General features: G+C 46.5%; 1 protein-coding gene across 1 annotated transcript; it reads right to left on the reverse strand.

Moving 5' to 3' along the window:
- Positions 1 to 2,919: 2,919 nt before the first annotated feature.
- On the reverse strand, positions 2,920 to 11,250 carry FGF16 (fibroblast growth factor 16). Its single transcript, XM_019956501.2, has 3 exons — positions 10,741 to 11,250; positions 4,688 to 4,791; positions 2,920 to 3,331 (listed from the first exon to the last, which is right to left on the reverse strand). Exons 1-3 carry the CDS (start codon positions 11,012 to 11,014, stop codon positions 3,086 to 3,088), a joined length of 624 nt encoding a protein of 207 aa, XP_019812060.1. The 5' UTR covers positions 11,015 to 11,250; the 3' UTR covers positions 2,920 to 3,085.
- Between the last annotated feature and the right edge of the window lie 2,830 nt (positions 11,251 to 14,080).

Consider the following 14,080-nt stretch of genomic DNA (forward strand, 5'->3'; position numbering starts at 1 on the left):
CTCCCAGCATCAGAGTCTTTTCCAGTGAGTCAGCTCTTCGGATCAGGTGGCCAAAGTATTGGAGTTTCAGCTTCAGCATCAGTCCTTCCAATGAACACCCAGGACTGATCTCCTTTAGGATGGACTGGTTGGATCTCCTTGTAGTCCAAGGGACTCTCAAGAGTCTTCAACACCACAGTTCATAAGTATCAGTTTTTTGGCACTCAGCTTTCTTCACAGTCCAACTCTCACATCCATACATGACCACTGGAAAAACCATAGCCTTGACTAGATGGACCTTTGTTGGCAAAGTAATGTCTCTGCTTTTTAATATGCTATCTAGGTTGGTCATAACTGGTTGGCACAAAATCCATTACTTTAACACTTTGGGGATATGGTGTCATTAGCTGCTGATTTGATCTAGTGGTATTAGGTCATCCATCTTATATTTTCATTTCCAGAATTTATCTTTTCCTTCTTTCTGACCAGGGGAACAGATGCCTATTGACATTTTCTAGCAATGTGCCCTATTCATCGTTATTCCTAAAGTTCCAAGAATGCCTCCCATTTGACCTCATTCTGCATCTTGGGATTCTTCTTCTGTTCTTTTGCCCTCTACTTCCACTCAGAGGAAAAAGGTAAGTCCTGACCCTAGCATTTGGAATATTTTCCTTTTCATTACATTGACATTTTCCTTGTAAATCCCACCCTGTAGTATGGTGCTTGCGGCCTTGCCAGGCCCATGTCAAGTGCCTCGCTAGAGTAATACTGGCTCTACTCACAGGGAAGTGCCTGCTTCCTATTGGTTAAAACGGATCTCACAAGCCCTCAGAAGTTAGGGCTATGTATCTAGGTAGTTGACCATACAGAATATGGTAAAATTTTGGCTTTAAAATAAAGGTATAATGCACATTAAAAATGTGATAAAAAATGTCACACAGCTGATTTTTACCCTCCTCCCAGAGATCTCTAGAGGTGGTGTTTCTTCCCTGTAGCCCAACAGACATTGCCATCAGCCTCTTGGCTCTCCAAACCCTCCTGTTGGTTCTTCAAAGTGGGGCATTACCCCTTTTAAGAAACTTTCCCTACTCACCTCAGACCTGTGTAATCTCTGCCTTGGTGGTTCCATTGGCAAGCACTCTAGTCTGTAATCACATACATGGTGCAACTTAGCACTTTCTATCATACAGCCTTATTTGCTCTTTCATGTATGTATTCTCTGTTGGGTACTTAGATTTGGATGAACTTCTATAGAGTTTATGGTTTTGACTTTTAAGTGAGCTGCTATCTAAACTATTTGTTTCACCAATCAGTTGGGAAAATAGTGGATGTCACTAAGGAGCATCAGGAGAAACTATCCTAACCCCAAACCTTCTATGAGACTTTTATTCCTTCGGTTCTTGTGTCCAGACAGCATTTGCTTTGAAAATGCAAATAGCCCTATACTCCCACCTCAGTAATTATCAGTAAAGGGGTCAGGGATTTTAAAGCAAGATATCTAAGAGACTGTTCTGGAGAAGAGAGAGCTCCAGGAATGTCTTCCCCACTTCAACTAGAGCCACTCTTCTTTTATGGACTGAAGTTATCCTAAAACTTTATGTATAAGTCATTCAGATACAAAAAGAATTCTTTCTGAAAACTATTCTTTTAGAGTACTAGGTTTCAAACTTTATTGTGCACAGGAATCCTCTGGAAGGCTGTTAAGATGCAGATGGCTGGCCCTTACCCCCAGAGATTCTGACTTGGCAGGTCTGGGGTAGGACCTGATAATTTCCATTTCTCACAAGGACCCAGATGATGCTGCTGGTAAAAAGGCCATATACTTGAAGAACTGTTGCTTTAGGAAAATGTGTTAACAGATTCCCATAACTCTCTAGGAGAAACACTGGTAGAGGATAGGGGTAGGGGTTTGGAGAGGGAGTGGGAGAACACCTCTGGAAGGGAAGGTTGACTAGTTCAAAAGATCACTCTCCCTATTGATTGCTGTTTATTTCAAATCACCTCATCTTCATATGATAAGTAAGAAGCCACCAATTAGAGTTGCTGACCTTTGGGCCCTAACCAAATTCCAAAGGAGGGTTTCTCTATGCTTAGTCCTAAGCACAAATGGGAGCTTCCATAAGAGCTGATGGTCTAGGCCTTTCTGAAGCTTTGATTCACCACTAAGTTTAAAGTCACAAAACCAGAAAGAACTTCAGATAGGGCTCCTAGATAATGCTAATATTGTAGATAGCGAGTCACCTAGGCTAGGCAGTGTGATGCCAACATCAAGAGATTCTAATGAGTAGCAAAAGAAGCCAACAAACCTTCTAATCTTACTAAGTGTACAAATCAATAGAGTTAGACAGTGGTTACAATATAAAGACAATTTTATTGCCAATAAAAGCCTTTGATAACTCATTTATCCTGTTTCAGTAGGACCTTATTCTTTCTGATGAAAATCCAGTCATAGCATCTCTCATTAAAAATAAAATTATTTTGAAATAAATAAATATATAAAATAAATAGCATATACATTTCATAAATAGTTTGTCTTTATGCACAGTATCCATGCTTACATTTTAATATCATTTTCTTACAACCTACCCCATCTCCCACTTTCAACGTCAGGAAAACTGCATGTCAGGACAGATGATAAATCTGCAGAGCCAATACAGGAATGGCTTGCAGCAGGGCTGGAGCCCTAAGAATTTTCTTAATGAGACTTCTCCAAAGCTCTGTAGGTAGCATCTATGGCAGATTCCTTGGTCTTTCATTTACCCACTTTAAGGTATTTGGGTAGATTGTGGGGCAAGACACCTCTGGCCCTTGGTAGGGGGCCCCATTCTTTCTTGTGCCACCTCAGGGGAAAGAACATGAGTAAAGAAAAAAGTATATACAAGATTCCCTCTAGACCTCCCCATCCCCCCACACCCCTCCCCAAAATAACCCAACCTTAATATATACTTTTGAACAATGAGGGAACAGCTGGGTCGAGTTGAACAGTAAGTGCTTCTTTGTTATCTAAATTGATAGGAAAGAGGATTGAAAAGCTATGAGTATAGTGCTTCCAGAGACAACTGTGGCCCCAGAGTATACGGGTCACAGAGATCACACTAGGGGTCCGTTACCTATAGCGGAAGAGGTCTCTGGACATGGTGGGCAACTTAGAAGGATCTACTGGCCTGGGTAAAAAGTGGGTGAATTTCTGGTGTCGTTTAGTCCTGTATCCCTCCCGGGGTGAGCCGTCTTTATTCAGGGCCACATAATACTGTCTCTCCGAGTCCGAGTGTTTGTACAAGGTGGAGGCATAGGTGTTGTACCAGTTTTCTTCAAACTGTTCCCGGAAAACACATTCACGTGTGAGTTTCTTCTGTGAGGGTGAGAAAATAAAGTAGAGCCCATTATATGACTATTTCTCCCATCCCAGCTTGCTGGTGGAGAAACTAATAAATAGCACATTTATATTAGAAAATTTCAGGCCTATCTCCTGGTATTACTGAGGCATCTTCTTTCCAAATAACATTAAACAGTCTTGTCTGTATTGCTTTCACCCTCTTTCATGAGCCACGCAAAAATGTTTCAGGTGAGATCTTTTCTGAAAGCAAGAGACTGGAAGAGATGGGCTCACCTGGTACTCTGAGCCTGAGAATTTCTGCTTCCCAACGCCCACTGATACCTCTGTACTTTTCCCCTATTTAGGGCTAAAGATGTTCAAATCCATTGAGATTGCCATCAATCATGTCAACTGACAGGCAAAGGCCTCGAATCTATATAAAGCTCCATGGGAGGCAAGCTGTGATCTCTCCTAATGAAGGGTCTCAGGGCCTGTCAGTTGGAAAGCCAGGAAAAAAATCTCCTTGAGAAGTTCCTCCAATCTGGCTACTTCAAGCTGGCAGCTCCTGGGTCTCTTGCCTCTATCCCTTCTCACACTTGATTCAGCCACAATACTACTTGCTGGGGTTGCCGATACTGAGTGCTGGGGACAGGCCTATCTCTTAGGTGTCAGGGAAGAATGTGCTCTGATTTCATGGGATGCAGGCAGCCAGAAAGTATACTCTGTGACTCAAAAGCCAAAGCCAGGAGTTAGGATCCCCCAGAAGGGTTAAGATCAGCAAAGTCACTTACCATTCCCCAGCTCTGGGCTGGCTTCCAGAATAGAGAACATGTGCTGCAGCCAATACAGTCCTAGCTGGGGACTTAGGGCTGTCACCAGACCCTGGAATCCTTACTCTTCATTTGTTTGTTTGCTTCGTTTGGCCTTTGGGATTCAGCTGAAGTGATTTGGACATCAAGGATTTTGTTCTTAATTTCAGAATCCTCAATCTCAAGGCCAGCTCTCACTGCCTATTTTTGTGCCAGCTAGTTGGCTACTCCTCTCGGTACCCATCACAAATCAGATATACTCCTTGGGAGGGTTAATGCCTCAAACCCTTACCATCTACTGACAAACCAGTACAGCTTCCTATTATTATCAGATGAGCTGACACTCTAATGGAGAAGGCAGAAGCAATTATACCACAGAAAAGCTTCTGTTTTCATGGGGACTGAATGAGTGAAAGTGTTATGTAGCAAGTTCCTGGGCAGTCAAGAATTGACTAGAAGACACTAATCCTTTAAAGTTGACAAAAGTGCTTTCAAGTGCTAGATAAAGTTTTGCCTTACATTATCGAAACACTGGTGGTAATAGCTTCTGAGAAAAAAAAAAAATAAAAAACTTTAAACTTACCGACCCATAGAGTTCTCCTCTCTCGTTCATTCCTAAATACAGGCCAGAGTCCACTCCCCGGATGCTGATCAGCCCTACAGCCAGGCTGATAAACTCCAGAATTCCTAGAGCAAAACAATGAATTCCATTTCCATCACTGATATCAAGCTAACAGAAAGCTATCAAGGTGACATGAGCTGGTCCTTTATCCCCAACTGAAGGCCAGTGCTATGTGCCTTTGGTGAATTACCTGATGAAACCATCTTTTGCAGCAAGAATGGAACCTCAGAGAAGAAACTGAGTCTCTCTGGGCCTCAGTCACTCCATATGTAAAATGGGGGACAATCTCTGCCTCTACTCAACACTCTTAGGCATATAATAAGGAAGAGACTGTGAGAAGGCTTTGGCTACAAAAGCTTCATAATTTCAAGGTACTATTAAAGGCCACCATTTCAACAAACAGGAGGGCAGCTTTCGAAATGAAACAATGTGGCCAAGTTTCTGTATCTTCCCAAAGTCACTTTCTGATTCCCCAGAGCTCACAGCATTACCTTGCTGTCCTCTAGGCTGAACTTGTTTTGTACCCTCTTAGCTCCCATGTCCTTAAAGCCACATGAGGCTGTCAACTGCCTGTAGCTGACTCTAACAAAGGCCACACAGGCCACTCACTAAGTTTGTTCCTCTGTCCTATGGCAGGAAGCAAAACTTGGCCTGGTGAAAGCTTTCTCCTCAAAAGTACTTTTGGCCAGTGCAGCCGCAGGCCAACAAGCCTGTCATTCTCCCCTTCTCTCCTGTGGATTTTAAATCTATCTATGGCAAACAGTTGGCAGGTAGTATTAGACTTGATACTGATTTGAGATGTTGCAACTTTAAGGGGAAGAGGAAGATATTCAGAAATGTTCCTCTAGTTGACAAAGTTAGAGGTGAGAATTTGAAAACGTTTTCATTTACCCAGCAGCAGCAAGGGGGAAAAAAGACATTGAGTACTAAGTGGGAAAAAGGAACCAGAACTGAAATCCTGGGGATACTGAAGACTTAACAATTTTGTTCTAACATAACACATCTATTATATGGATACAGATGCAATGGTCAACTAGATTTCTTTTTTATATTCTCTAGCCATATTTTTCAATGTATAGATTAAAACTTGATACAACTGACTCCAGAGGCATCCAAAGGTATGAAATGAGCTCATATCTGGCTGTCTTTCTTATCAAAAAATGTAATTATTAAGGGTAGTAATATTCTATGTAATCTATATAGGGAGTAGGACTGATTTCTTAAAGATCACTTAAAAAAATTAAGTGGTCAATTTTGAAATCAGGTTCAAGAGTCCAGTGGGAAGTCTTCTGAAGAGCCCCAGTGACTCGGGCTAGTGGGTGGGTATTCAGGTATGGAAGCTTCTAGGGCACACACAGACCTTTTCAAAGAATGTAACTCTCTTCTGCTGCCACTGTACAGAATACTCAAAGCATAGCCTTTGGCCTGTAGCATTGACATCCTCCAAGTTTCATTCTCAGTCTGGTGGTTACTAACTTTCATAGCACATACACACAATAGAGTTTTGGAAAAGGAGGTTGACACAAGATGGTAGGAGGGGAAGGGAAAATTACCCGGTGCCAAGTAGGGGTTAAGCAGATACTGATTTAGTGGGCCAAGACCTTTAGTTACACTGAACAGGGTTCTGGTTTTGGTTCTGCCCTGTTTAACATTTTAATGGATGACTTATAAAAGGACATGGGGACTGTTTACCCTAGTTCCAGAAGACATACAGCTGAGAGGGTAACAATAAAAATCCAGAGATTTTAAGAGAATGGAAAAATGGGCTGACTCCAACAAAATAAGCTTTGATTAGAATAAATGTAAAGTCCTGCACTTTGGTCCATAAACCAGTTAAACAAGATATTTTGTGTTTGGAGTTGTGTTGAGGGGAGGTGAGCCTTAAGTATTAATCATGAATTTATCTATTTCTTTCTTTTTATTTCCATACTCCTCCCCCCTCCAGGCAACTATGTATATTTTCTTGAAAACTTTGGACTGTTGGACTACTCTTTTGTGTTCCTGTGCATTTTTGTTAAATATATCTCCCCATCTTTGGGATGGGGAGATGTGGCTTAGCAAAACATACACAACAACAGCTTATGGAGTCTGATTGAACAAGGTAAGCTCAGTATGGCTGAGTCATGAGATTTTAAAAAGCTACTGTGAAGTTAGTCATGTAAAAATTAAAAATTACTAAAAAGCTATTAAACAAATAGAAAATATGAAATAAAAATTAGTATGATTTAAGACTGTATTGATTGAGATCTAGTAACTGGCATAAGGGCAGGGGTTGCCCCATTCTACTCTGCCTCAGATCACAGTAAGAATAGTTTTGAATTCTACTCTGTTTAAAAAGGGCCACAGAAAACCAGGAGGGTGTTCAAAGGAGAGTGGCCAGTATGGCCAGGAAATGAGAAGTCAGTTCTGGGTGGTAAACATTGAGGGATACCAACCTGCTGGAGCCTTCAGTTCTTTGCTTTGCTTAGGCAGTTTACTTCTACACTTTGAGTCTTGGTTCCCTCATTCTCTAAGTATCTCATGTCTCTGACCACCCTGAGCTCATTAAGTAGCAGAGGGCAGCTTGTGATCTCACCATCCAAGACCTGGTGTGAGAACAAATCATGAAACCCAAGAGGTGTGGCCTTTGAGTCACCACGGTTTTTCTCCAACTCTGTTAACCCTGGTGCCAAAGGACAGATCATACAGGAAGTCACTTGGGTTGTGTCCAGTAACCAGGGGTCTCTAACAGTTGGAATCATCCCTGCCCAGCTGTCTTTGGGCATCATTTCCCTTTGCCAACTTTCCTATTTGCTGGATTCAAACTGTGGGAACCCAGTGGCACATGATGATGGAACAGATATTCCTAAACCTTCTCTTGAATTCCAGCCAGCATGAAAGGAGAGAGAAAATAAGCCAGTTTCACATTTTCCCAACTACAGCTGGAGAGGGGTGTTAACAGCAAGATGTTGAAGCAAAGTATTAAGTAGACAAAGTTCATCCTCAGAACTTTCACCCCCTTCAAAGCCCAGGACCTCCCTCTACTCTGCTTCATCTTGACCTGCCCACCTCAGGCTCTGGCCTGTGTTTGATAATTTCCAGATTCTTCTTATACTTTTTCTCCCATGGCTTCATTCAAAATGAATCTGTTCTGGGTCCCACTGCTTCAGAACCTAGCTAGATGACTGGCTAATATGTCATTTAATCTAGTTCCATAACTCGTCTGAATGCCCTCAGCCATCCTTTCAGCCCTTCAGGGCCAAGGCAGTGCTGTTTTGGTGCCTGGCCAAATAAGAACCAGATAGCTCAAAAACCAAAGCAGCTGCATAAGCTTGTTGCATCCCACCTGGCAAGAGGCCTCTCCTCCAGTCTGGCTCCCAAGCTCTATTCTGCCAGCCCACAGGTGCCCCTCAGGAATGTCAGTATCCTTGTGAACCTCATGTAAACGCCACCAGCCAGGCAGAGATTGAAATACTCCTGGCTACTGATTGCAGAATGGGGGATGGGTGGGGAGGGGGAGCATAGGCTGTGCCAACAGGTTATTATTTGGAGTCAAGGCTGCTCTTGGGCTCAGCCTGACTCTTTCTGAATGCATGGATTCCAGGGTAATCCTTGGGGGCCCTGCTCTCCAATTACAACAAATAGCTATTTACTTTACATGGCCTTTGGAGACTACCTCTTCCCCCCAAGCAGAAATCTATAATATTTTATATCTTAGGTCTGGCCTATTTTACCCTGCTGGAATGTTGACTGCTAAAGCACTTATGGAATGTTAAAGTTTCGATTTATTGAATACCCTGGCTGATTAACTCAAATGTGGAGCGAGGAAAGAGTCAGCAAATTCAAACACCACCACTTTCTTTGCCAAAAGCTAAACTGAGGAAGGGTAAATGTGTGCTTGAAAGTTGGTAAGGGATGTTACAAAGAGACAGCTTTGACCACGTATCATTTCCTTTACAGGAAATACACAGATCTGCCAGAAAGCCAGGGAAGGAGGGAAGGGAAAAGGTGATGCAGAGGTGGTCTCTGTGAGTAAGTGGGTGAGTGTGTTTTAGGCAAAACCCAAAAATGAAGCAGTCAGTTAAACAGCAGTGAAAACACCCCTTCCTCCTGCCAGGTTTATTTCCTTTGGTTTCTCCTTAAACTTAACACCCTTAGCAGTTTGAGAGAGAAAAGAAATCAAGATGTGTCCTTAGGGAGGTAATTAAAGACCACTTATCCCAAGAGCCTATTACTGATTTACGTTGACCTTGTAGGTTATTGGGCTCAGCTTAGGCACAGAGTCAGACAAACACTTGTAGCTGCTGGGAGTCAAGGTCATAGTTTCTCCACCTCTGCCCCCCCACCTCACATTTCTCCATCATTTCAGGATTTTTCTTCTATAGCTCAGGAATGAACTACCCCAATATCTTTAGGCCATTTCTGGGAGCTTTGGGGGGCTCTGAGGCCAGGGTGGGAGTCCTATTCCTTCTGAAGAGGAACAAAATGGGACTACAAAGTCACTGGCAATGGAAGGGAAAGGAGCCAAGTTAACCCTAGTTCTCCCCTCACCCCCCCACCCCACCTTATCACCCTTTTGAGGACCTGCTGCAAGTTTATACAGACACCTGTACCCTTCCATTACTCCCACCCCACACACAACCTACTGTACTCCAGCTCTCCAAGTACATTTTTCCAAGATGACATAGACTTCATTAGGGTTCCTGCTTGCTCCGCAAGAAGACCAGCCCTGGCCCAAGTTGTCTGCTAGACTTAGCCTTGCCCAGCTATAGGCCTCTGTCCCCCCACCACCCTCATCCACCCCCAGCTTCTTACCATGGTGCACTTGGAGGCAGCTCTAGCAAGACATGGGGAATAGGAGGATGAGGCAGTTTGGGGGGAGTGGAGGAGGATTGGGGTGGGAAAGGAAGGGTGTCAGACCTGCCAGTAGGCAAAACTTATCACTGGCTTAGGGACAAAAGGTATCTTTGGCCTATAAGGTCCTTGGGGAGGAAGTGAGGACACTGGGGGATGCTGGGACCCAAGGAAGGGTAGCTGTCACAGCACCTGAATAGTTTAGTAGAGGACAGGAAATTGAAAATAAAAACAGCCAGATTATTGAGGAGTGAACACATTTGCATGGTAACACAATGATCTCTGTCCCAGATCAAGGTTTATATTAATTGTGTTCTGCATGTGAGACAGGCAGCTGTGCCCTTTGAACAGGCAGAGAAAATCCTTGATAGAGGTGGGGTGTTTTCTGCCCTGGGCCCAGGAGACACCTGTTTGGGGGGCTGGGAGTGGGCCCAGGATCGTTTCCTCACTGAGGCAAGGAGTCCAGAGGTAGCTCCCGGGCAAAATGTGCCCCAGGGCTTGTACCCTTACACACTGGCCACCGGGAGGCTTTCCTAGTTTCTCTAATACCCAGCTCCCGCCGTGCTGTCTGGGTTGGCCCCTAACCCAGGCAGAGCAACACAGAGGCAGGCAGGTGCCAAGGCTGCCGTGTCCCCATAGGCCAAAAGCCACTTGGGCGCGGGGCCGTCCGCACATAGGGTCCATGGCCGACGAAGCCTCCTGCTTCAGGTAATCTGCCGCGACAACCTTGCTGCCGTCGAGGCTCAGCCTCGCGCTGTAGCCTCGTTCCCCGATCTCCTCGGTGGATGCTCCTACTCCCACCCACCCCCACCACCCGTCCACCCAGCTCCACCTGCTTTCCTTGAAAGGGGAAGCGCAGCGTCCAGGTCCCAGAACAATCCCTCTAGCTCCCCGAGGAGGTAGGGTGGGGTGGAGAAAGGAGAGGACGCATCTCAAGGTGCCCCCGCCTCCTCCTGAGAGCATCCGAGGGTGCGGGGCGCCCCGACGCCGAAGCCCGGCTCAAGTCCGCACCCTCACATCCCGCCTGCCCGCGTCTTCAGCGGCCTCCCGCCTCGACGAGCCCAGACAGCGCCGGGCGGGGCGGGAGAGGCTGGTCCTCCGGCCCCAAGCCGCAGCCTCGAGCCGTCGGCTCCCCAGGGCGCCGTCCGCTAGCCTCCCGTCCCTCCCGGCCGCGTCCTCACCGAAGCGGCTGTGGTCGTGGCGGGTGCCGTGCACCGTGCCGTTGGGGAAGATCTCCAAGTGGAAGCCGGTGCGGCAGTACAGCTGGCGGCGTCGCAGGATCCCCTTCAGGTGGGCGAAGTCGGTGGGCGAGCCGCGCTGCAGCTTCCCCTCAATCTGGCCCAGACGCTCGTTCAGGAAACCCGGGGAATCAGCTAGAGGCACGTTTCCCAGAGACGAGGAGAAGCCGTGCAGATCCCAGTCCAAGGAGGCGAAGACCCCCCCCACCTCCGCCATGGCGGGGCGCGCGGGGCCGAGCCGGGCCGCGGGGCGCGAACTGCCTCTCCCAGCCGCGGGCGCGGGCTACTCGGCGGCGCTCGCTCGCTCGCTCGCTCGCTCCGAGCTCTACGGAGCTGGAGTCGACGTCTGTTCGCGTCCAAGGAACTTCTCAGCCGCGGGGAGCGTGGGGCAGCGCGCTCCTGACCTTGCGCTCAGTCAAAGTGCCGCTTCCCCTCCGCATCCATCTCCCCAGGCCTCTCATAGCTGGCTTCGTCGAGCTATCAGATGCAAACGGGACTTTATATACATACCCACTCCCCTTACATTGACATATTGGATATTTAAATACAAGCCACACCTCAATGGCATCCCCTCGGAGATTGGTGTGTGTGTGTGTGTGTGTGTGTGTGTGTGTGTGTGTGTGTGTGTGTGTGTGTGTTTTCCCCTCCTCGTATGCTTTTGGCTCTTTTTGGGAGAGGGGGGTGGAGGGGGAGAGAGCGAGCGAGCTTCACTCCCTCTTTTATTATGAAAAAATGGCAGGAAAAAGCTACACATTGCAGTGAGGCATAACTGCTTTTGGCAGGTTTTTCTGAAACTGCTGATGAAATAACTGGAGCCCAGTACGTGGAGGCTGTTGGCGTCCACTGCCACTCGGGCCTGTTGCGTGGAAGTCTGTCTGTTGCGCGGGGGAAGCACCCACCTCCCGCGGGGTCTCCGGCTGCTTGCCTTTCGAAAGTGGTGTGAGACCTGGGGTGGGGGGGTGGGGTCACGCGTTCGTGAGTCCCTTCTTGTTCCCCGGCTGGTCGGAGGCTGCGGAGGGGCACCTGGCCTGGGTCCCTGGTTTCTTTGTTCTGTTGACCCCCTGTCCCACTCCCCACCTGTATGTCGGCAGGAGGCTGAGGAAGTGAATAATCTGGAAACGCATGCAGTTGCAAAATGTGGGATCTGGGGGGTTTCGCTGTTCCTGCAGCCACCCAGGCGGGGGGCCTTAAGGGATCTGGGAGGAGCGGGAAGCCCCACAGAAGAAAGAAGGCATTTTTTAAAAAGGGACGTTACAGCTTAGGAAAAGGAGGGGGGAGTAAGAAATAGCGATCTTTTTGAAAAATGATCTCCTCTGGCTTTCTGGGCGCGCTTTTACAAGGCTCTCGAGAACAAGCTTGATGAGAGGCCACTGGAAGTCTGGAGGGGGTTTTCCTCCACCTCTTTTCTTGTTGGAAACAGGTGTTTCCTCGCTCTGTCCCGTGCCCTCCTTAGATTCTATCAGGAAGAGCGGTAGTTGGGGCGGGAACTGGAGGCACCCAGGGGAACAGGTAGCGCTGAGGAGGCTTGGGGAGCTGGTGCCCGGCCTGCCCCCTGCCTGGCACCTGAACCCTGGGGCCCCTCTCAGGGCCTGGCGCTCAGCGTCCTGCTCGCTGACTAAACTGCGTTGTCTGCAGTTCGCACCCGCGTGGGTGCTCTGTCTGTCTTCTCCGGCTCTGGCTGCAGCAGGAGAAAACTGAACTAAGAGCGCACCCCATCCCCGCCCCTCCTTTGCAGCGCCTCCTGCTGGAGAACCTGTGTCTCCCGGCGAGTTGGAATTCAGTCTCTGGAAGGGAAAACCCTTTCAGTTTAATTGTATGTGTTAGTCACTCAGTCGTGTCCGACTCTTTGCTACCCCATGAACTGTATCCCGCCAGGCTTCTCTGTCCATGGAATTCTCCAGGCAAGAATACTGGAGTGGATTGCCATTCCCTTCTCCAGAGGATCTTCCTGACCCAGGGGTTAGAACCCTGGTCTCCTGCATTGCAGGCAGAATCTTTACCACTTGAGCTACGGGGAAGTCCTGCAGTTCAATTGAGTTAGTGCAATTAGAGGTCCTGCTCCTGGGTTCTCAGTGCTCACTCTCAAGAATGGCAGCAATTCTTGGTGTGGGACACCGAGGCTTGGTTATGGTGTGCCTCTCTAGCTCAGACAGAACCTCCACAGCAGAGTGCAAGGTCTGGCAGATGGTACGTGCTCAGAAATCATCTTCTGATGTGCACTGAGTAGTGGGGAACACAGATGCAAATAATCTTCCGACTGTACAGGACACAGAAATGCAAAAGTTAGCGGCTCTATTGGAGTATATATGGGTGAAATGACAAGCTATTTGCGATTTGTTTCAAAGTAATCTAGAGTGAGAAGGAATGGAAGTTTAGATGAGATAATAATATTGTTCATATTACTAATTACTGAAGCTGGGTGATGAGTACATGGGTGCTCACTATATATTTCCTCTATTCTTTCAATAAACACACAAACATGAAATGTCCATAATAAAAGCTTTAAAAAAATGGGACTGCTGTAAAACAACAAAGAAATCCTTCTTTCCTTCTTCATTCTTCCCTTCAAAGAGTTTTTGGATTTAGTGAGAAGGTGGGGGAGGTGGGGCAGAGGTTAAGACAAGAATACAAATGGCTAGAATACGAGGCAGTTTAAGGTGTACAGTGCTGTGTGGATTCAGAAGGCAGAGAGACTATTGTTCTGGGGGTTTAGAGGGGGTTCTGGACCAAAGAGGCCTTTGTGATGGATGGGCCTTGAAGGGAAGATGGGGAAGATTTTGCAAATTCAGACGGGCCACTTCTAGAAAAAGTAAAATAGTGATAAAGCAAGTGGAACAATTTTAATTGGTACACACTAATTCTTGGGGGTTTTGGTGAATGTCATATGAAATAATGTTGTTAAAATGGCTTTGAGAAGTATGTGATGTGAAGGAGTTAGATGTCTCTATGATTATATAAATCACACATTGATAATGATCAAAGGCCATTTCTTTAACAGTCACTTCAGGGAATTTCTACATTCTTTGTCTCCTAACATTCCCAAAGTCACCAACCCCAGTTGCAGATCTGGAATCTTACCTGTTCGAATGTCAGCATTACATTGCCATTCTGGGGTTCTTTTGAGATTAAGCTGACTGATAATTCTCTTTTAGTAATGTTTCCATGAAGTATCCCAATTGACAGAGCCCTTTCATGAAAGTTATTTAATATTCACAACCTTGTGGAGTAGGAGATACCACTCTCCCTATTTTAGAGGTGAAGGTAAGTGATTAGCACAAAATAA

The sequence above is a fragment of the Bos indicus genome, chromosome X (assembly GCF_029378745.1).
Source record: "Bos indicus isolate NIAB-ARS_2022 breed Sahiwal x Tharparkar chromosome X, NIAB-ARS_B.indTharparkar_mat_pri_1.0, whole genome shotgun sequence".
Classification (NCBI taxonomy): Eukaryota; Metazoa; Chordata; class Mammalia; order Artiodactyla; family Bovidae; genus Bos; species Bos indicus.